The 22,564-nt window shown below is 38.4% G+C and overlaps 1 protein-coding gene across 3 annotated transcripts in view; it reads left to right on the top strand.

Annotated features, from left to right (window-relative positions):
- LOC6639426 (Down syndrome cell adhesion molecule-like protein Dscam2) overlaps positions 1-22,564 on the top strand; it is a 41,377-nt gene that overhangs the window by 6,281 nt on the left and 12,532 nt on the right. For all 3 annotated transcript variants that reach the window (XM_023180313.2, XM_002061754.4, XM_047012033.1), the window contains exons 2-13: positions 3,441-3,577; positions 3,713-3,834; positions 3,918-3,976; positions 9,186-9,262; positions 9,770-9,959; positions 13,285-13,450; positions 17,870-17,960; positions 18,079-18,166; positions 18,281-18,429; positions 18,492-18,615; positions 20,592-20,719; positions 21,974-22,110. In XM_023180313.2, the coding sequence (XP_023036081.1) occupies positions 3,441-3,577; positions 3,713-3,834; positions 3,918-3,976; positions 9,186-9,262; positions 9,770-9,959; positions 13,285-13,450; positions 17,870-17,960; positions 18,079-18,166; positions 18,281-18,429; positions 18,492-18,615; positions 20,592-20,719; positions 21,974-22,110 (1,468 nt within the window). The remainder of the gene's footprint in view (positions 1-3,440; positions 3,578-3,712; positions 3,835-3,917; positions 3,977-9,185; positions 9,263-9,769; positions 9,960-13,284; positions 13,451-17,869; positions 17,961-18,078; positions 18,167-18,280; positions 18,430-18,491; positions 18,616-20,591; positions 20,720-21,973; positions 22,111-22,564) is intronic.

The raw sequence follows: 22,564 nt of genomic DNA, 5'->3' as shown, positions 1-22,564 counted from the left end.
CCCCACTCTAAATTGCGTTTTCATTTAAATGGTGTGTGCGGAAAAGTTTGTCTTGAGTCGATTTCTTTCGTCTTTGCTTTTATATTGAGTAAGAGCTCTTTTTTTATTTTCCTGTTCTTTTTTTTTTTTCTTTCGATTTAGTGTGCACTATTTAAAGTTGGCAAACTGTTTGCAACATTATTGTTCCATTCGCTATGCACTCATTAAAGTCCTCTGCTGCCTGCACACAGAATGTCCATTTCCGTTGACAGTTTTTCTTCACACAGATTTTCTTCTTAATTAAATAAGGATTTTACTCAACTAAACAAAACAGAATTGCAATTGCTGTGCACTGCAAACAAATGCAATTAGAAAACCATTTGAATATGGTATCGAAGGACATAATCCTTGAAGAGGATTACTCATCAAATAAGATCCATTTCTTAAATAATTTGAAACAGGAAAATTTTAAGAGCCAATGCTCCAATAAATAATTTCGCCAATACCCGCCTAAAAATATGCAATTATATTTAAGAAGTTTTTGTACTCACTCTGATCCTCCTTTTTTTCTGACTTTGTTTACTTATTGTTTATCGCTGTTTTCTTGGCAACTTCACATAAAAAGACATAAAAAGAAAAAGGAAATAAATCATTGTGCAATTATTTCATGTGAAATTAAAGTTATTTCCTTAAAAAGAAATTGAAAAGTTATGTCTTGACTTACAATGAATACATTTCTTAGAGTGTATTTTCTTTTTAGATAAGGCATCTGGAGAGTTGAGTGGAATGAAGCTTTAGTTTAAGTTGAAGCTGTTGCTGTTGCTCATTTGCATTTAGTCTGTTTCTGCCGTCATTTTGTTTCTTCTGTGTATGTGTGTGTGTGTGTGTGTGTGTGTGTGTGTGTGTTTGTGTTCTGTTCTTCTATTCTACTCCCTCCTTTCTCATTACTTTTACTGCTTGCTTCGTTGGCATTTCCTCTCCTGCAATCCTCAAGCAATGGCAAAGAGGGACCAACACGGCAATGGCAATGGCAACGGGCAAATTTTAATGATCCATGATAATGATGCAAGTCTGCCGTTGGCATTTGCTAGTTTCATTTAGTTCGCTTTTTGCTTGGCCAGAGACGACAGACGCGTAATTGATTTTAGCCAAAGGAGCGAATGGAAAAATGAGCCAAGGAGCAGGAGTAGGGAGTAGAAAAAGTGAGCGGCACTTACATTAATAAGCTCCACTCTCGTCCCGTTGCTCTTCTTTTTCTCTTGGTTGCTAACCATCTACTCTCTCTCTCTCTCTCTTTCTCTCTGTGTGTACTACACTGCAGCTCCTGTTATGCTGTCCTTTGATTGACAATGCTGACAAATGGAGCGGCGTGTATTCAATTATGTGGAGAAAGTAGAGAAAAAAACAAAGGACAAAGGACATTGGAGTTTATCGGGCAACTTTTTGTCAGATAGACAGAGATATGTGGGTGGCCTAAGCTCCTCCTAATTAGCTGCAACTTCTGTTCGTGTCTTAGGTAAACTTTTAATTGAAATTCATCCTGGAAATCTGAGCCAAATGGCGTCTGTCTCTCTCTCTCTCCCTCCATTTCTGTGTTTGTGTGCAAAAACGCATGTCTCGTCAATTTTAGCAATTAAATGAATGAAAATAAGACACAAAAATGTTTAAGGCAAAGAGCTCAGACAGATGAGCAAATGAAATTTTCATTAAATATTTCTACCTTTTCTCTCTCTCTCTCTCTCTCTTCTGGCCATTCCGCAGGAATTGAAGTTCGTTTTTTTGTTTGTAAAATTTCAGGGAACAACTTTATCTTAAGTGACTTAAAAACTAAAACTGCAAATTTAATACGCTATGCTGGCATCCTTCAACTTTTGCGTCAAACACTTTTTACTACTAGCAACAATTTTTCGTTTTCTTTTCCAATTTTTTGTTGTTTTGGCTTTTTCCTTTTGCCCGCTTGCTGTTGGTGTTGGTGGTGGTGCTGCTGCTGCTTTTTGCGGCGCATTTCCTTTGGGCATTGCAGTTGACAGCGTGTTGCCAGGCAGTAGCAGTAAAAGCAACAACAGCAACAACAGCAACATAACCGCAAGGAAAGTGGCACAAAGTTTGCTACACTTTGGGGGCTTTTGCCAACGTCCGGTTTTATTCCGCTCCCGTTGCCCCTGGCTCTATGTCCTTAGTCACTCTATTGCTATCTTCCCACAGTTGTGTCGTTATCTTTTGCCTAATGCCTTTTTGACAAAACAATTTTTCATATTATTGCTCGACTGCTGCTGTTGCGGCTGTTGTTGCTGCTTTTGACTTGAAAATTGCTTACAAATTCAGTGTTGCATACTTTGCGGCTGTTTGTTGAAATTACCATGAGGAGTCCAAGCACCAAGGCTCATGCCATCACCATCATCATCATCATCAGACATACAGAGAGCAAAAACATAAATATATATATATATGTATATATGTATCTGTATATATGAGCTTGTCACTTGCCCAATGCCTTGTGTGTGTTTGTTCTCCTGGGAGATTCTTCAAATGTTTCTTTTATCACAATTCACAGCCAGAGATGCAATTCTCTTGCCTAATATTCAAGTTTCTTTTTGTTAGACTCAAAAGAACTCATGACAAAAATTGTGGAAAAATTATTAAATTATTTACACACACACACACACACATGAAGAAAAAGAGGTCACTTTGGCAACAATGTTCCCAAAGTATTCCATATACATAGATTGTTGTCCAAGTAACCGCACATGCAAGGCTCAACTCTTGGCCCCAAAAGTTACACCTTCATCAAGTAGTCTCTCTCTCTCTCTCTTTCTCTCTGTCTCTGTGTCTCTCTTTTGTTTTTTGTTAATAATAAATACGACATAAAAAGCCGCATCAAAAGCAATTTGAAAGCGGACCTAAAATTATGCAATACTTGGAGAGAATATTTGAGGAGAAGCAATTAGAGACAGGTTTTTGTGTGGCCACACAACCACAACAATGGCCAGCAGGTAAAAAGCAATTGTCTCTGTTGTTGCCCGTTGCCCGTTGCCAGTTGCCTTTGTTGTGGGGACGGCAGTGACGCCTCATTAAAATTTAGGCCAAGTCAGAGTGAGAGTGAAAGAGAGAGACAGAGAGAGAGAGAGAGAGAGAGAGAGAGAGAGAGAGAAATACCCCGCTGGCTATGCTAACGTTGACGTTAACATTAACGGTAGCGGCTTCTCTTTCTATCTTTCTCCCTCTCTGCCTGCCACTTAATTTGGTCGAAAAGTTTTTTGGCCTAACAGAAATTGAAATTAACTTTGGCCACTGTCTCTCCCTCTCTCTCTCTCTCTCTCTCTCTCACACGTCACGCCTGATGGCGCGCCACATTTAATTAAAAATTTAAATTTAACTGAAAATTTTGCAACTTTCTTTTATACACATTTTCCCTTTTGGTTTCTCTTCTCATTTCTTCTCACCATTTACATCTCTTGCAGTTGAAACAAGCCACATTGTAAATGGACTGGATCTGCAGGGACCGATATTTCTTCATGAGCCCCCGCATCGCGTCGAGTTCTCCAACAATTCGGGTGGACTCATAGAATGTTCTGGCCATGGCAGTCCCCCACCGGAGGTATGTATAAGAAAGAAAATAACCTTCTGCCTTTCCGCCGCCCCTCACTGCCCCCACTCCCATTATCATCTTTGGCCGCCATCTTCGGCTTGAATTATGCATGGAGGCAATCTTTTATCATACCTTTCATTTCAGGTGGAATGGACACCCATACCACCGCAACAGGATATGGTCTTTCAACTATCCAATGGCAGCATGATGTTCTATCCTTTCACAGCTGAGAAATATCGTCATGAAGTCCATGCCACTGTCTACAGGTAAACTTGTCGCTGCTCTATACTACTCTATATATAAATTTGTACATTCTTGAGACTGATTTCTTCATGCTTAAATCCTTCAGATGTAAATTAAGAAATCTGGTTGGCACTGTGCTCAGTCGAGAGGTTCATGTACGTGGCGGTAAGTCCCAAATAAATTTCAATTAATTTATAAAAAAAAAAAAATCTAAAAAAAAAAGAAGTAGGAGGACGAAGCGAAAAAAAAAAAATTAAGTGGTAGCCAAATTTATAGCCAGCAAGTTGATTTGTGCTGACGTTGGGAGTTGCCTTGTTGGTGTTGTTGTTGTTGTTGTTGTCGAAAACTTTGGCCTAATTGGAAAGTTTTTCGCGTTGGTCGGATAGCCAGTCGAAAAAGGCAGGCAACGCAAGTTTTAATTACTATCGCTAGTGGCAAATGTTTTTCGGGGGTTCGGTTCGGCAAGTTTCAACGTTTCCGGGTGGGGGAAGGTGGGAGGGAGGGAGGTAGGGAGGAGTCGGGCCCAACGGCGCCAAGCCAAAAACTGCTGTGCGCTAATTTGGCGCCTCACAGTGAGAATTGACTTCCACTGGATGTGTTTTTGTTGGTTGGTTCCTGGATATAGAGTAGAGCCTCATTAACGAGAAGTTGTATGAATTTTGAGCCAAACTTAACCATCAACTCAAGCGTCAACTGGCTCAAAATCATTGAGCGAAAAATCTATGAAAATTTATTCCATCAAAGTTCAAGTTAGAGTTGAGATTGGCGCCTTTTGGGTTTAATGAAGTAAATTTCAGTAAGTTAGTAAGTGAGATGGAGAGAAAGAGAGAGCATTTATGGATTCGTCATTTTTATTTGTACGTTTTCTTGCATAAAAACTTGTCTTTCTCTTCCTTCATTTAACTGCATTAATGAACTGCCATGTTGAGACAGAGACAGAGAGAGAGAGAGGGTCTCTGTTCTTATCTCTAGTTTTGGGGCAATCATTTTGATTGCCATCACATGTCGCATAGATTTTGCGGCTCATTGAGCTGGCTGTTTCAACTTTTACCCAAAAGCAACAAAAATAAAACGACCACAAGAGAGTGTGAGACAGAGATAGAGATAGAGAAAGAAAGAGCAAAAGAACAACAATTAGCAAAGGCCATAAAAGATATGCCCCATATAAATGGTTTTGTCGAGAGACCGAGCTAGGCTGACTAGCTAATCCTCAAAGGGTCCACTTGACTTTTTCGGAGCGTTTAATTAACAGAAGGACAAGAAGAGACTGTGGCGGGGTCGGCGCTGTATGTGTGTGGTGTGTTTGTGTGTGTGTGTGTGGAGAAGAGAAGTCAGTTCAAAGCAAAACAAATAGCACAAAGTCGCAACCACAAAGATCTAAGATAGAGTCTGCCCCACGAGGGCACACAAAGACCAATAGACAAACACACACACACACACACACACACGCAAAGTAAAAGAGAGGAGCGAGTGACTTGCGTAGATTTTCATGCAAAGTTTCAACGTCCGGCGGCCATTTTTCAACGTTCTAACTGTTATGTTACGTATACGCCACGTCTGCTGGCTTATTTTATTTGCGGTCTTCCTTCTACCTCTGTCATCTCTGCCCATCTCTCACCCTCTTACGCTCTCGTCCGTATATTTGTTTTCTGCCAGAATCGTTTTCATGCTAGACCAAAAAATTGTTTTTTCTTCTTTGTGTTTGTTTTTTTGCTTTCGCTCGCCCTTCGCTTTACGCTTGAACAATTTGACAACGCGTAGATTTTTGGCGCAAAACGTTTTGCCTAATTTGCAAAAGTTGCTAACGAAAAAGGCAAATAGAAATCTCCACTCGATCTGGCCACTGCCATTATTTAATTGCCAAGGACATAAGACGCAGAAAGGACACAGAATGGCATGGCAATGGAAAATGTTTGCCGCTTTTGTGTTAAATGCGCGTAATTAGCACAAAGAAAATGAAAAAAAAAAAACAAAAAAAGTTGCCAACACAAAAACCTCTTGACAAATTCACTCATTTGTCGTGGTCGTGTCTATGTGTATGAGTGTGTATGAGTGTGTATATGTATTTGGCATAGTGAGTATACATAGATTGTCTAAACTCTAGTCAACTCTGGCAAACGCAATTGCTGGTTTTGTCAGGCCAAAGAACATGCTGACAGTGATGAATGTTGCTTGGGAGTCACACAAAGTTGCCAATGCCATCACGACCACGGCCAGCACGACTTTTCAACGCTGACTTTGTGCCTGTCTGTGTGCACTTTTGCATTTCATCAAACCCACACACACACACACACTAGAACAAGAGAGAAGAATCCCTGGCAAGACATCCTTGCAAGTGCACAAAGTTTCTGATTGAGCCACAAAGTTTCTTTAACAGCCAGCAGGCTGATGCTTGTGTATGAAACCTGCGTAATTTGTTTCTAATTAGTTGAGTTGCACATTGTTCCACATACTTAATAACATGCCCCAAAACCTAACCACCCAACCACCCAACCACCCATTCACCTATATATGGGTAGATAACTTCCATGTGCAGGTATATAACAATGAGATGCAAAAGTTTCTATGCATAAGTTAGAGTTGTCGGCTTAGATTTCTCCTCTTCTTTTTTTTTTTGTTGTGTAAGAAACTTTCACTAGTACGAGTACCTTTGCAATTAACCCATTTTAACAAAGTTTTTAGTCAACTGATAGTAATCAACTCGAATTGGCAGTCTTAGTTTCCAGTCTTAAAACTTCAACACTCAAACCAAGTCTAATTTCAAACTGGTTAGAAATCAAATGGATATCTCCTTTATAAGAAGAAGGTCAAATAATAAGTTACTATACAATAATTCGCTTAGAATTATAAGTACGTTCAGTATTGACTAAGTACTTAGTTTTTCAATTCTTTGGTACAGATCATTATAACTAAATAAATTGTAACACGAGATGCCACATCCTGTGCTCATGACATACCCCAATTCCCTGTCTGTCTGTCTATCTGAGGAGACGTTCTTCATTTCTGGTTGCAAACCGCAGCAAACCAACCAACCAACCAACCAACCAACCAACCAACTAACCAACCAGCTAGCTAGCTAGCTATCCATCCCCTCATGGCAATCAGATCCACACCAAATGATAATTTAATAGTCCCACCCTTCCCGCATCCTTAGACTAGAAAAAACTTGTGCACAATAACTGCAAATCAGCGAAAGACCAAAAGCATCTTTCCGGCACGCACATCATACACATAAATTTCTCTTCCTCTATATCTCTCTCTCTCTTCATGTCAGTTGAAAAAAGGACACACACACACAAACAGACAGACATATACACAAAAACAAAACGGAAATGAATTTCCGCATAAAATTCGAGTGCAGCGAATGTCTTCTCCATTTTCTCCTCATGATCCTCTGCCAACTTCTCTCCAACACTTACCATAAACTTAGCTTTCATACTAACTTTCCTGCCCAGCTGTCCTGTTCCTGTCTGTCCTTTTACTATGCAACATTGTTGTCACTCTACCCCCCTCGCCAGTCATTCAAATTTGCTTTCCCCTCGCCCTTCACTTCCCTTCGTGGGTCCTTGAGTTTTCTTTTTTTGGTAAATTTCCATGCAAAATGCAACATGAAAAGCGAAAGAAAAAAAAAGAATATCAAACTTTGTCATGACTAAAAATAGAAAAAAACGAAAACCGAGAAAAAGGAAAACTCTTTATGCAACAACAAAAATTATATAGAGCCGGGCCGGGACTCGGGTCCGGGCAATACAAATAATGAAGATACAAAAACAAAATTGCACTAAACTACACAACGAATTGAAGAGCTAAGGAAGGCGGGAAAGCGGGGAAAAGAGTCAAAAAAATGAGAGAGAGAGAGAGAGAGAGAGAGAGAGAGAGAGAGAGAGCGAGGGAGAGTCGACGAGAGAGTGAGAACTGAAGAAGCGGCGGGACTTGAATTGAGAGTAGTAGTGGATAGGACCAGAACCAAACTCAGACCCAGACCATAGGAATTATAATAAAATGTTGTCACAAAGTTTTTTTTTTCAGTTTTTCTTCTTTTTCTTTTTTTTTGGTTGTTGTTCAGTCAACAGCAACAACAACAACAACAGCAAACAAACAATAGCAACAACTTTTCAAATTAAACTTTATCCAATTTTAGCATATTAAAGTTGGCTAACAAATGGCCAGAACCACCAAAAAAACAACAACAACAACAAAACAATACAGAAAACAGGCAAGAAGAAAACATGGTAAAAAGCGTGAGCGGAATTTAAATGTTTTTCATTGCAGCAAATGGGCCAAAAATATAAAAGAAAATTCTTACTACCAGAAAACACCTAAATATATATACATATATAACCAACGATATATAAAGCTTAGGAGAAACAAAAAATAACAGGATACAGTTTCTTTTTTTGGGAGAAATTCTTCCTTGAATTTATATGTATAAACAATGATCTTTATGATTATCTAAATTTATTCTTAAAAGTTCATTGAAATCCATTGAAACTGATTGATATTAATAATAAAATCGATTCAATAACTTATTTTACACCAAATTCTATTTGAATTACTGATAGTATTCATTTAGTTGTAATTCTCAATCAGTTTAAGTGTTTTACAGTTAATTTTTTTGTGAGCTTGAACTCAAGTCGTTTAAAAAGCAAGGTTTAAGAAGGTTAAAGAGATAACTGTATTAAATTTTCCAAGAAAATTAACCAACATTAATTATATTTGACATATTTTTCATTTAAGCCTCACACCACTGTGCAGATGCCTGTCTTTTTTTTTTAGAGACCTTGTCATTCTTGTGTGTAAAAAATCTTCAGCTCAAATTGCCGAATACAATTTTTTAACGGTCTTTACATTTGTCCTTTTTTTTTGGTTGGCTTCCCCTGTCTAGTCCTCTCTTGTCATCGCCTGACAAACGGCAACACTTTTGTTAAGTGTCACAATATGTTGGACAATGTCGGTGTGTTTCTGTGTGTGTGTGTGTATGTGTGTGACAGACATCTCCTATTCTTCTAGTCCTTCTGTTTCCCCTCTGCCTTTTCCTGTTTGCTGTTAGTCCGGTTATTTAATGTTCCACACATATTTTGGCTGTCACAGCAAAAATAACAAAAGTTGTCCTTAGCCCTTTTTTTTTATGTGTGATCCTTAAACATTAAAAATTAACAACAAAAGCAACAACAACAAGAAAAATACGACTAATAAAAACAAACGGAGGGAGAAACATAATTGTTTCTCTTCGCTCGTATTTCATTTTACTTTCTGTTCTGTTCTGTTTGGTTTTATTAGCTTTATTCCACATAACCTTGAACTCAAAACCAACCAAAAAATATACAAAAAGTAAAAACGCTTTGCATAATATATGCTTTTTAATTCGTTACAGTTGTCAACCAAAAGTATACGGTGCAGGTCCACGATGAATACGTGATGACAGGCAACACGGCAGTCCTCAAGTGTCAGGTAAGCCAAAAAAACAACAGCAAAAACTACACCGAAACAATTTTTATACAGCACAAAAGAAAGTAATCAAATCAAGTTAAATATCATATTCAGAAAGTAAATTCTTCAAACCACGTTAGAGCTTTGCCTTCTGCTTTGCTTGTTTTATTTCATTGTAATTCTCAACTAGTTTTAACCTTGCGATTCCGCAATTCTTCTTGCAATTTCTACTAATAATGATGGAAAAACCAAATTGATGTAGAAACATATTTCACCTCTGTTCTCAGTGTATTTTTCCACATCAATCAAATTATTCTAACCCGGCGCCAAGGACTGCAATCCATTTGGCCATTCCGAGCTCCGGGCAACACAAAAAATTCACTTAACACATTTTCACACTCAAATCTTATTTGTGCCCCGTAACAAACAAAAAGCAAAACGACGAGAAGGACGAGAGGGAAATTGTTAATCAAATTTACTTACACATCGACTTCGTCTTCTCTGTCTCTTTTTTTTTTTTTTTTGCAGGTGCCCAGCTACATGTCGGAATTTGTAATGGTCACCGCCTGGGTACAGGACACCGGCATGCATCTGTATCCAAACACTGATATTGGCGGCAAGTACACGGTGCTATCGAATGGCGAATTGTACATAAATAATGCGGGACCCAATGATGCGTACAAAAGCTACACATGCCGCACTGTAAATAAACTGACAAGTACGTGATAATCGCATTTTCAGCTTAATCGTCCAACTGGACGATGCATGAATTGGCAGCACTTTCATTGGCAGCGGCAAGAGTACCCAGTTGGCGATGGTAGAATGACTTTGAGTAGACTTTCGTGCGGGAAAAGAGACTATAATTGAGTTGAATAAATTAGCAAACTGGAGCAGGAGGCAGAGGCAGAGGCATTTTGTGGCCTGACTGGCAATTAAAGCCTAAAGAGAGAAGGATAGTTAAATTATTAAGATCAATAGAAAAGATATTTCACTCTATAATAGGCTTAGAAAGGATTGCCTAATTTGGCTTTAAGTGGAGAACAAAAGCAATAAATTCAATTGAAGTAAACAAAGGTCTTTCAATTCAATAGTTAATACGAAATAATTGGAAATAATTTTCAAGATTTGAGCCAAATTTCAATATATAATCAATATATATAATCTCAATTGTTTGCTTGCAATTTCCACTAGCAATAAAATGTAAATGTAGCATAAAAAAGAATCAAAATGCTGCTACTAAATAATGGCAATGACTATTAGATACTCTTCACTCTAGACACACATACAAAGAGAGAGAGAGATATAGAGAGAGAGAGAGAGAGAGACAGATAATACTCCTAGACTAAGAAGAAAGCTTTTTTTATTATAATATTAAAGACAATTTGATATTTCTCTTGAAGCTATACACAATAACTAGACAATTTAGATAATCCTGATGTACTTATTAACTTGACCTTAGGTGTATTAATGAAAATGATTTGTTTTTTTAAACTATGTGCTCAATGAAATACATTTTTGTCTTGTCTTTCTGTAGAGTATACAAAAGAAGGATGTAATTATTTACTCAGCATTTGTTATTTGCTTACACATATACAGGCAAAAGCAAACACACAGACACACACATGTGAGATTCGCCTTGATCTGAACTGTAAATCCCATATAATAGTTGTTTTTCCTTTGCTGACCAAAAGTCAACTTGTCGTTTTTGTGCATAATTTATGATGCGTGACATTCAATCGTCAGGACGAAAAAGGGCAATGCGCCCAAAGCATCAGCAGAACCAATACTAAGGAAAAGTCCAAGGAGTTTTGCCCACAACAACAAAAGTCCTGGACACACACACACACACAGACGAGAGTAGGATGTGATTGTGTCGGGCAGGGGGGGAAAAAGGGAAAGCATCAAGTCAATATGTGGAATTCTTTTTGCTTATTTGAAGTTTATTGTGTGTGAAAATGCGCTTAAGCTGAATTTCTATTAGCCTTTGTTCGCATATTTCACATCATCAATCAATGCGATAAAAGTTTTCCTCCCCGCTCCCTTCCCTTTTGGCTTTACCTCCCCGTTTTTCGTTTTCTTTTCATTTCTCTGTCAATGTGTGTGTGTGTGTCTATTGGTTTCTTCAACTTGTATTTTCTTTGTGAGCGATTTGTTGTTTGTTCAGTTTATTTACAGTTCACTTTTTCGTTTGCATCTTGAAAAAGTTGGCAAATTTTTGCAGTCACATACTCCATATATATGGATCGAACTCTTGCGGTTTGCATTCTCGAAAGCTTTAGCTCTTGGCTGGTTGAGTTTTTCGGGCGATTCTGGTATTTGTATATAACTTTTGTTATGCGCATTTAATTAATCAAATTGAAATTGAAGCCACAAAAGCCGCAAGTTGCTTTCAAGTTTATATGTTTGTTTGTAATTGCACACACACACCCACACACACACACACACAGCCGTATATTTTTGGCTTACATTTTCATGTGTATGTATGTATATACAGACAAATATTAATTTTATGGAATTGTGTAGAGAGAACAATGGATACCAATTCCATCTCTTGGTTTTCCCTTTCTATTACGCCCTTTTCTCTCTCTCTCTCTCTCTCTATCTCTCTCTCACTAATTCTCTTTCAAAACTGCTTACATTGCACTCATTAAAAGTGTAATATGAGCTTCAGAGAGGGGAGAGGGCGAGGGAAAGTGAGAGGAACTTTGAAAGTGGAGATGGTTACGTTACGGATAGTGGTCATAACTAATTCATTTAGCATACTCACACACACACACACACACACACACACACACACTCAAACTGTGGTGTGTTCATGCCATTTTCCATTAAGCGCATACCTGGCGCACAAAAGCAGGCAACAGTTTTCGGTCGTTTTCCTACCATGACCGCTGTCTCGCTCGGAGCGAGCCTGTTGACCCCTTCCTAGCCCCCATCCCCCATCCTACCCTCTCGTTTTACGTACATAATTACAATTTAAACCAAAAATCCATTTAGTTTGCACAATAACTCCATGGCGACACAATGAACGAATGGCTAACAATAATGACCATGCCATTCACATGCATATCCCTTCTCCTACCACCCCCACCCCCCACCCCTTGCGCACTCTCATCCATTGTCATAATAAAGATCTTTTCAGGGATAATTATGATGTTTAGTGGCATAATTAAATTACAGCACACACATGACTAAAACGAACTAATAAAAATCATTTAAAATCCTTTCCACGTATTTTTGTAATTAAAAGTTACCAAAAAAAAAAAAAGAAAAAAATCGATCAAATCTATATAACGTTTCGTAATCCCAATTCATATTGAAAGTAGGTTGTATTCACTGTATGAAATGTGAAAGTATGCCAAACAAAAATTGAAATTATAAACGAAGCTACTAACTATGTATCATAGTAGAGCACACAAAACGAAAAATACAAAAAAAAAGTCCCATCCACCCAACTTGATTCGGCCGAGTGGCCTAATAAAATGCTTCGTCTGGGATTTGTTGGCCGCGAAATGTTGGGTTGTGGCCAACATGATTTAGTAGTAGAGTGTTTTATCTCTCTCTTGGTGTGTGTGTGTGTGTGTGTGTGTGTGTGTGTGTGTGGGTGTGTGTGGACAAAAGGACTAGGGCGTGTCCCAGCAGCATAATGAATGGTTGAGAGCCTGGTCAGGTGGTCCAGGTAATCAACTTGATTGCTTTCATTTACTTTTAATTAATTAAAAAATACATGCACAGAATATGCACAACTGCTGTCATATATGTATGTATGTATATTTCCACACTCTGTATATGTGTGCGTGTGTGTGTGTGTGTCTCTCAGTATTTTTTATCAGGAAAGCGTTACGCTTTAAATCTAAGTAAATGCCTGTGGCATCATGGGTGTAGGGAGATAACAGAAAGGGGGCAAAAACTGGGTACTCTTGTGTACTAATGCCGGCTGCCATAACTTGAGTAATTTTTGTTTTTCACATATTTTGCTCATTTTTGTATTTTCTATATATTCGTGTGTGTGTGTGTGTGCGTTTTGTTTTTCTCCCGCACAGCTGAAATACAAATTTCCACATATCCTGGCCGCATTATTGTAACGGAGCCCAAGGGCATGGTACAGCCGCGCATCAACGTGGAGAAGCATTCGATGCGGCATGTTGTCCTTAATGGCCAAACAACGTTGCCGTGCATAGCTCAAGGACATCCGGTGCCAACATATCGGTGAGTAAAATGCCAACAAGAACAACAACAACACAACACAAAACAAAACAACAACAAAAAGCAACGAAAAAACAAAATCAAACAGAAACAACACAAGAGGGCACAGGACAAGTTTAAACACGTGGCCATGTCACAGGACACAGCTGGTTTTTTTTTCCCCCCAACTTGGATAGAGGGGGGTACGGGGAGAGCGGCTAAAGGGACAGACAGGTATACCACATACGTTCAGCAGCCACAGTTGGTCCACACTTTATGACAATGTGAAATATTTAGCGCTCTTGGCCAAAAAAAAAAAAAGAAACCCAAAAAAACATAAAGAGAGAGCGAACGAAATACCCATGATGGAAAAATCATAATAAAAATGTCAGGCAAATTGTCAAAATGTGGGACAACGCATCGCATCGCAAAGGATATATAAACCAACATATATGTATGTACAATCGGAAAAAAAAACGCATACATATATGCAAATACATACGTGGAACTGTAAAATATGAGTTTATGGTGAGATTTATAGTGGAACTCCCCCTAGGCCATTTTGATGGCTCAGCGGTCGAGAGTTGTAGCTGGCCCAAATTCAAGTCGATATGGTTAAGATACTTAAATTCATCCATCATATGCATTCTTAAAGTGTATTCAAAGCCATAGCATTCAATGACTAAAGAACATGTTAAATGAGGTGAATGAATCCCTTAAACCCTAAGCTGATTACACAGGCCGACATGATTTTTGGTGACGTTAACCTGAGAGGTGTTTTTGACTAATTCGGGTACGCTGATTCTGACTGCATACTCAGTTTTTGTTCATCACGTCCAGATTTTGTGAAATTGGGGGATCTAGGGTTGGAAAATAGGCACCCAAAAGTATACTATATAAAGCTAAAAATTGTTTTTCTACATTTTTAACGAATTGTAGAATTTCTTATTTAAGAAAAATAGCTGTTGTTTGCCAACATTACATATAAACAATTTGTTAGATGCATAAAATTACAATAATTTTTTTTTTAAAATTAACAATTTGCAAATTTTTCGAATCCCTATAGCATACTTTTTGGTTCGAATTTTACTCATTTTGGAACCATATCCAAAGTGCATGATGATATGGATGATAACAAAGAAACGCCTCTTTGATTTTGTGTAAATTGCGTTTAAATCATACCTAATATATTAATAGGTTAAAATAATAACGTTTTGAGTATAATAACTTGTTTATATTATACTAGAAAATATTGAAAATGAGGCCATTTTGAATAATTCCAACGCATTTTTTTCGAAATCCCGACGTGATGGGCAAAAACTAAGTACAGGGCCGTGATCAGCACCCCCGAATTACTATAAAAGACCTATTGAACCTAGAACACTTTTTCACGACCTCGAAAATGTCGGCCTGTGTTATTAACTTAAAACTCTCTGCCAAATCAAACATTAAATCAGGAAACAATCAAGCTATAACGACAAAGGGTCTCTTTGCTTAGTTAACGAACTTTCCTTCTAGCTTGGCCATAAGGACATCTAATCATTGGAAAAGTTACCTATGTTACCTTTCTATATTCAATTTTGCTAGTCTAACTAAAATATTCTTTCACCTTCATTGAGGATTGATCAAAATATAAAAAACCTACCACTTGAAATTTCTAGAAAAGTCCACAGGATGTCCATTGGACATTGTGAAAAAAGTTATTGTTCCTGCACTACGAGAATTTTGCTCTCCCTAAATAAGGACAAGTTCAGACTTACTATATCGTCATTATTTTTGAAATGAAAAGTGGCAGTGTTAGTTTTTTTTCTATCCCCTCTTAAGGCGACTGACGTAACTTTAAATATTTTGAGCCATGGTCATACATCTTTATCACTTAAATTCCCTCATACTTAAAGCTTGATGTATCTCATACTCTCGAAAAATGTCAACTTTCTGACACTTTGACTTCAGTTGGCAAAAATTTATGCCTCTCCTGGCATTGACTTTAAGTGTTGAAAATGCCAAAGCGTTCGCACCACGCAGTATACACGATTTGAGGAGGATGGAAGTTAACAGATGCTAGCATATACGTATATCAATGTTGTTTATTGGGCCACTTGCCGAGACATTTGTCTTGTCTTCAAAATATTTTCGCCTCCCTTCGCCTACTTCGCTTACCCCCTCATCGAGTCGGCCATGTTGTCGTTTGCTGGTTGTACGCGAAATTGTCTCTTTCATGTCAAGCACAAATCAATCAAATGTTGCGAAACGTTTATGGCCAAAAATGGCAAATTGCCGATCAAGTTTTTACTACTCTACTCGGTGTTCAAAACGAAGAGTATGGAATAGGAGGAGGAGAAGTTGGAGGAGGAGGACTAAGAAGAGAATGTACAGGACATAGAGAAGATAAACATGGATACATACGTATGTATGTATGTATGTATATGTGGAATGTTCTTTGGCCACTTGGGCCCTTGGCTCATCATGGCGATTTTCGAGTACTAAAACATGCATTGCTTTTTATGGCGATGTGAGGCAAGATTGTCCTTGCTGCCAGGATGACCCAAAAGGATGCCAAGTAATATGGCCCATACAGTTCAGGGATGTGTTTTGTGTCCTTTAGTCCTTCGCTCTCTATGTCCTTGCTGCGTCGTTGGCGTTGCATGCATAAAAAATGTACCCAGGATATGCCACATCGCGGCTGCCTTTTATTTGATGTCTCCCGCTGTGCCAAGCATCCACCAAAAGACGAAGGAGCAGGAAGAAATATGCATAGAGCGTGGGCAGGACACAGGGCTGGGCTGGGCTGAGCAGAGAGAGAGGTGAAAACGGCGACGAGTTTTGTTTTCGGTTGCATTGTTTGCGACCTGCAGCAGGTCTTTGGTCCTGGCTGCTGGCGGCTGGTTGCTCATAAATGTGAAAATAGTTGGCAGTTTTGTTTTTTGTTCTCTCTCATACTTTTGGGCATAGAAATATTTGAAATCATTTTTTATTGCATAGTTTCGGGCGTCGGTTGATGGCAAACTCGTTCTTTTGTTCTCCAAAAACCACCTCATACAACATTCCCACAACAACATTGATGCAGTTCTTGCTGCTGCTGTTGTTGTTGTTGTTGTTGTTAATGACTGAACATATTCCGATTTCCAACAAACAGACACTTCATATGCAAATTACTGCTAAAAAGAGAGAAAGAGAGAGAGAGAGAGAGACTGCTTCTCGCCACAACCATTCATACATTCGTACATCCATCCATCCATTCATCCATCCATCCATCCATGCATTCATCACATACCCCTTTCTTTCATTTCATAGTCCTTGTTCTCTCTGGGTATGCCTGGTATTTTTGCCTGATTTTAATTAAGAAATGCCATGCCATCAGCCATAAGACGAGAAATGCACTCAAGTGCAATTAAAGCCAAATTAAAATCAATAACTTTATTTACAAAAGTCACAGAGCGGGCAAAATCAAAAAAAAAAATGGATTGGGTCCTGTTGGCCAAAGAGGAATGACCAGCCATCAAACAGATTATGACATCAGTCTGAGGGGTGAAAATGCGTTGCTCTTTGTTGATTTTCGCAATTTATATTCTTTTACCTCACACGCCGTCTCATTTGCTTATATTATTCAATAATGAATATCACATACTCTGTTATTTGTGTGTGTGTGTGTGTGTGTGTGTGTGTGCAGTGATGCAAAGAAAATTAAAAACTTCTTAATGACTTATCGACTATTTGCCACACCCACAAACAGATTTTGTCTCCGTTTGTAGAATCTGATGGAAATTATGTAAATTGGATCAACAATTTAGTCTTTAAAATGATATATTCCTGTGTGTGATGGTCAATACGGAAATACTTGAACAGCTTTTTGATTGTGAGTTTATTTTTTTGTTAGCTAAGAGTTCAATGATTAAACATTTTGAAAACTTCATTGCGGATTCATCATGTCCCATTTTTGCACAATTTCATCATAAATACTTTATAGGTAATGTCGTGCGTAATATGCAACTCAATCAATTCCATTGCCACGCCTACTTCGCCACCCGTACACATTTTCCCCGTTTGGCCCCGCAATACTTAAGTGCTATTGAAAATATTTTTTGCCTCAACCTCAACAATCAACAATCAAAGGAAAAGAAATTGAATGAAGCGAATTCGAAATTATTGATAATTCAATCGTCGTCATTTCAATTTGTTTAAAACAACAAGATTGATAAAGGGGGGGGGAGGTGGTGTTGGTGACGCTGGGAAAGGGTGTGGAAGGGGGAATCCGGAATGCCTGAAGAGTCAATGCAGAGCAAAGGCAAGGCCTATCGAACTGTCAAAAGCTTGTGCAAATATAAAAGAAATGAATTTCATTCAACCTTTGTTTGGCCAACATTTTCAATGTATATATACATACATACATATATATATATATTTACATCTGAGTGTGTGTGTGTGTGTGTATCTTCTTTGCAGTTGGTTCAAGGAGGAGAATGAGCAGCTGCTGCCATTGCAATTGAGTGAACGCATCACCATCGTCTCGGCGGGTTTGCTCAAAATCACCAAGGTGCGTATTGTGAATGTTGTTGGACATGGAAATGGAAAATGGGAAATGAAAATGCCTTTGATTGCCAATTGATTTATGTCTCTCTCCTTTTCTGTGTGTGTATGTGTGTGTGTTACAGGCTCGTCTCGAGGACAGTGGAAAATATTTGTGCTGGGTGAACAATACGGCTGGCGAGGAGACCATTCAAGTGTCCCTAACGGTGACAGGTGAGTGTCCCTCTCTTTCACTCTCTCTCTCTCTCTCTGGGTGTGTAAATGAATAAGGATAATGTGCATTTTTCTTTCGTCTTTTCTTTATCTGCTCTCTTTCCCGTTGGTTAGCTCCCTTGACCGCCCATCTACAGCCACAGGTGCAGACCGTCGATGTCGATAAGGATGCGCAATTTCAATGTATTGTCTCGGGTCATCCGGTTCATGATGTGAATTGGCTGCATGACGGCAAGCCCATACTGAGAGATAATCGAGTCGAGGTACGACAATTGAACAAATCAAATTGAATGGCCACCAAAACACGAACAAAATTTCTTTACAGATTTTAACTGATCCGCCACGGTTGATTATAAAAAAAGTGCAAAAGGAGGATCCGGGCATGTATCAATGTTTCGTTTCAAATGAATGGGAGCAAATTCAATCAACAGCTGAACTTCAATTGGGCGGTAAGTAAGGGAAAACACAAACTACATAACACTCGATTGCTCTCTTTCAATAACCATTTGTTGTAATAAATTTGACATCCTGATGGCCATTAATAACCACTTATGGCCACACACACACATACCACTACCACTACCACTACCACTACCACTGCCACTCCCATTCAATCAAAAGAGTAATTTCCTCCTCCAAAGTGGGCAGGGAGTTCTTTCGTTGATGGTTTTTTTCCTGGCTGTTTGCGGCGACCGCAGACCACACAAATAAATGTTTGTCATAATTGCATTTCATTATTTTCTAATTTAGCAAATTGCTAACATTTTTCAGCAACAGCAACAACAACAAATGTTGACTAACATAAGAAACGATAACAAATCACAGTAGCACAGCAACAACAACAATGCGACGGACAAAGCTCTAACTGTCCCATAAAACGCAGCGACGACGACGACGACTTAATTTTATTACCAGCACTAAAAATCCTAGCCGCAGACACTAAATAGGTTTCCGGGCGTAGCCCCAAAGGGAATGGAGACCGCGAGAGGGGCTGTCTTTCAATATAACATACATATGAGGCAGTTTGTAACATTTACCAGCCTCAGGGACAATACAAACATGAATGTATCATAGATTGATTATACAAACATGTATGCGTAGTTTATGCGTAGACAAAACTTTTAACCAACTTAGGCATAGGCGAAATAGGGGAACTTTGCTCCTTAAAGTATGCAATAGGCTGGAAAAGTATTCATCATTTGCAAGAAATTTATAAATTTGAGGATATCAAACATATATTTGAAAACTCTTTTATATATTTTAAAAAGCGAATTCTTGAACTGCTCTTTGCATACTTTTAGGATGTATTTTAGTCTATGTATAGGAAACTATTATTTTATCCCGCTTAATACGAAACTTAAAGATTGCTTTTAGCTTGGCCGCTAGAAAAACATACTAGATACATATATGTATATACTTGAATAGATACTTTGTATAAATAGAGATAATGTTTTTATACACTTTTGACCTAAATGAATAGATAAATTCTTCAAATTTCATTTTGCATCGCCATCTATATTCATTTTGTAGTTACTTGTTTAGGTTTATCGCGATTCGAATCGGACGCATAAACCTGACATTGTCACACACATTTGCGCATTGTCGCTTTGGCAACAATTTTTGTGATTTGCTTTTAGGCGCAAACGGAAATTGATTTCGATATATTATTGGCATGCTTCGCACTGGCTGCCAGGCTGACTGGATGATGGGCCTGGGGAAACTGAGAGTATATACTCTCGCTTCCATGTTTTTTTTTTGTTGTTGTTGGGGGTTTTCCTTTTTTTGATTTTCGGTGTTAAAAGCTCCATCGAATACCCCGCGAGCCGTCGTGTACCTCGATATAACGATAACCCCGTAGCCCTTGGGGCATGTGCCAAGCGCCATTAAGCGGCCGGATATGGCAGCAATTGTGTCAACGTTGCAAAAGTGTGCGAATTTCTGTCTCTCTCTCACACTCTGTGTGTGTGTGTGTGTGTCAGAGAGCAAATAAATATGGCAGCTTATAACTGACAATGCCAGGCCAAGATACCGAAAGCCGAAAAATCCTTGCTGTGCAAAAGGAAATTGATACAATTTTCAGCAGCTGGATAACATTTGTTGGCATGTCAAATGCATTTTCCGCTTTTCCCCACCCCCTTGTGACATAGACGACGACCAAGACGAAGATGAAGATGAACAAAATGGCAAAGTCAAGGAAATGCAATTGTAGAAAATGTGTGAATCTGATTTTGATTGTCAAATAATGAAACATTTTAAAAACGCATTAAGACCTCCCTAGGAGTTAAGAAGATTTGTAGAATTATTTCATTAAAACATTCAAACCGCAGTTGAGATGCTTAATTCATTTCAACATCATAACCACATAACTGCAATGGTTAGTTAAATAAAAATTCTTGTGTTTCTGTTGTATCTCTGTCCATTTCAGATGCTTCCCCGGAACTGCTTTATTGGTTTTCGGAGCAAACGTTGCAGCCTGGACCGACGGTATCACTGAAATGCGTTGCCACCGGAAATCCATTGCCTCAATTTACATGGTCCTTGGACGGATTTCCGGTAAGTTTAATCACCAAACACATTCGCACACGAACACTCCCACTCCCACTCACACTCACACACACACAGTCACAACTAGCAACTTGAATGGAACACCATTTAGCTTGGCAAGTCCAAACGCAACAAGGAAATGCCTTCAGCGTTTCCGTTTCCAAGTGAAAATCAAGTTGCCATTGCCATGTTATCAAAATAGAAGAAAATAACTACTTATCACCATGGGGAAAAAGTAGTTGATAAGTAGTTGCCATCTCATTTTGATATGCAGAAAAAACTAAAAATAAAAATCAAAAGTCTCTATAAGATTTCCATGCGGAAAATTCTTAAAAAATTCTTAGCAACTAAATCTATTTATTTGACATATTGTTGCCATCATTTTTTAGTTTTAAATCTCAACATCTTAAATACGAATTTGGCATTTTGCTTAAAGATGAAAAAAAAATATGTTTTCCGAGTTACAATTTTCACTTATACTACTGCAATATACGGCATGAAAGATAGACAGACACACCAACACTAACACACACACACACACCCACACAAATATAAATCTTTTTGGAAAATCCCTAGCAACTTTTGTGCCTTATTTTTGGTTCTTGTTTCTTGATTTTTCCTTCTTGTATTTCCCCTTTTTTTTGTTGTTGTTGTTGTTTTTTGGCAATTCCAGTGCATACTTTAGATGCCATGGCATTTGCTTTTCTCTTTGGCTTTCTCCTACACTCGTTTTGGTTTTCGTTTTTTTCTTGTATTTTTGAAGAATTTTAGTTGCCTTTTTCTGTTTCTGTTTCATGTCTTTGGTTCAAACTCATGACCATGGAGCATTTTCAAGGATTTGTTTCGTTTATTTGCATAAATTTGCAATTTTCATCCCATGGCCTCTCTCAAAATACACACAGACACACACACACACAGATAGACATTCTGGGGGGGCATCTTCTCACTTTGGCCTAGTGCAAATTTTATGCAATTTCAATCAATTCGATTTACATGAATTTTTCATTCATTTTTTTTTTTTTTTACTTCTCACACTACTACTGCTAACACACACACACACACACATACACACTTCATTATGCCTGTTTCTGGTACTGTGATTTTTCCCTCTTGCTTTGTGTATATACATATGTGTGTGTGTGTGTGTGTGTGTGTGTGCGGAGGGAAAAATGTTTGCTAATTGGCCCACTTTATTTATTTTTTTCACTCTTTCTCTCTTTTTGTCTTTTATATTTATCATGTTTGTGCCTTTTAACCATTTAGATACCAGACAACTCACGCTTTTTAGTGGGTCAATATGTTACCATTCATGACGATGTCATCAGCCATGTGAATATATCAAATGTCAAGGAGGAGGATGGCGGAGAATATACCTGCACGGCCCAGAATGCAATTGGCAAGTGAGTAGCCGCAGTTCCATAAATAAATCACAAACGCATACAAACTACATTTCAAGAGAAAGGGAACCCCTCCCCCGCACAGGGAGAAGTGGGGGAGACGGGCTTAGAAATGACATAAAAAGCATTTCCATGCTAAATCATAAATTTAGTTGGGGCTAAAAACGAAACGAGGGGGGAAAAAAATGGATAAAAAATGAGGAAAAAAAACGGCTCGACATTGTTTGCAGCAGGCAGGCAAAAGCAACATAAAATCCAAACAATTTGCTAAGCGAACTTTTGTAGGCGAAACGTGACTAGAGATGACAAGAGAATACCTTTTATTGAAGAACAAAAACACTCTTAATCCCCATGGATATACTCATTTGATGTGTCTGTGTGTGTGTGTGTGTGAGTGTTTGTGCCTCAATCAGTTTGGTTTTTTTCTCTTTTGAATATTTCAATTTCGCGCCATACA

Source organism: Drosophila willistoni (assembly GCF_018902025.1).
Source record: "Drosophila willistoni isolate 14030-0811.24 chromosome XR unlocalized genomic scaffold, UCI_dwil_1.1 Seg144, whole genome shotgun sequence".
In the NCBI taxonomy this organism is placed as follows: Eukaryota; Metazoa; Arthropoda; class Insecta; order Diptera; family Drosophilidae; genus Drosophila; species Drosophila willistoni.
The sequence above is the reverse complement of the archived record's forward strand: the minus strand, read 5'-3'. Positions and strand labels throughout refer to the sequence as shown.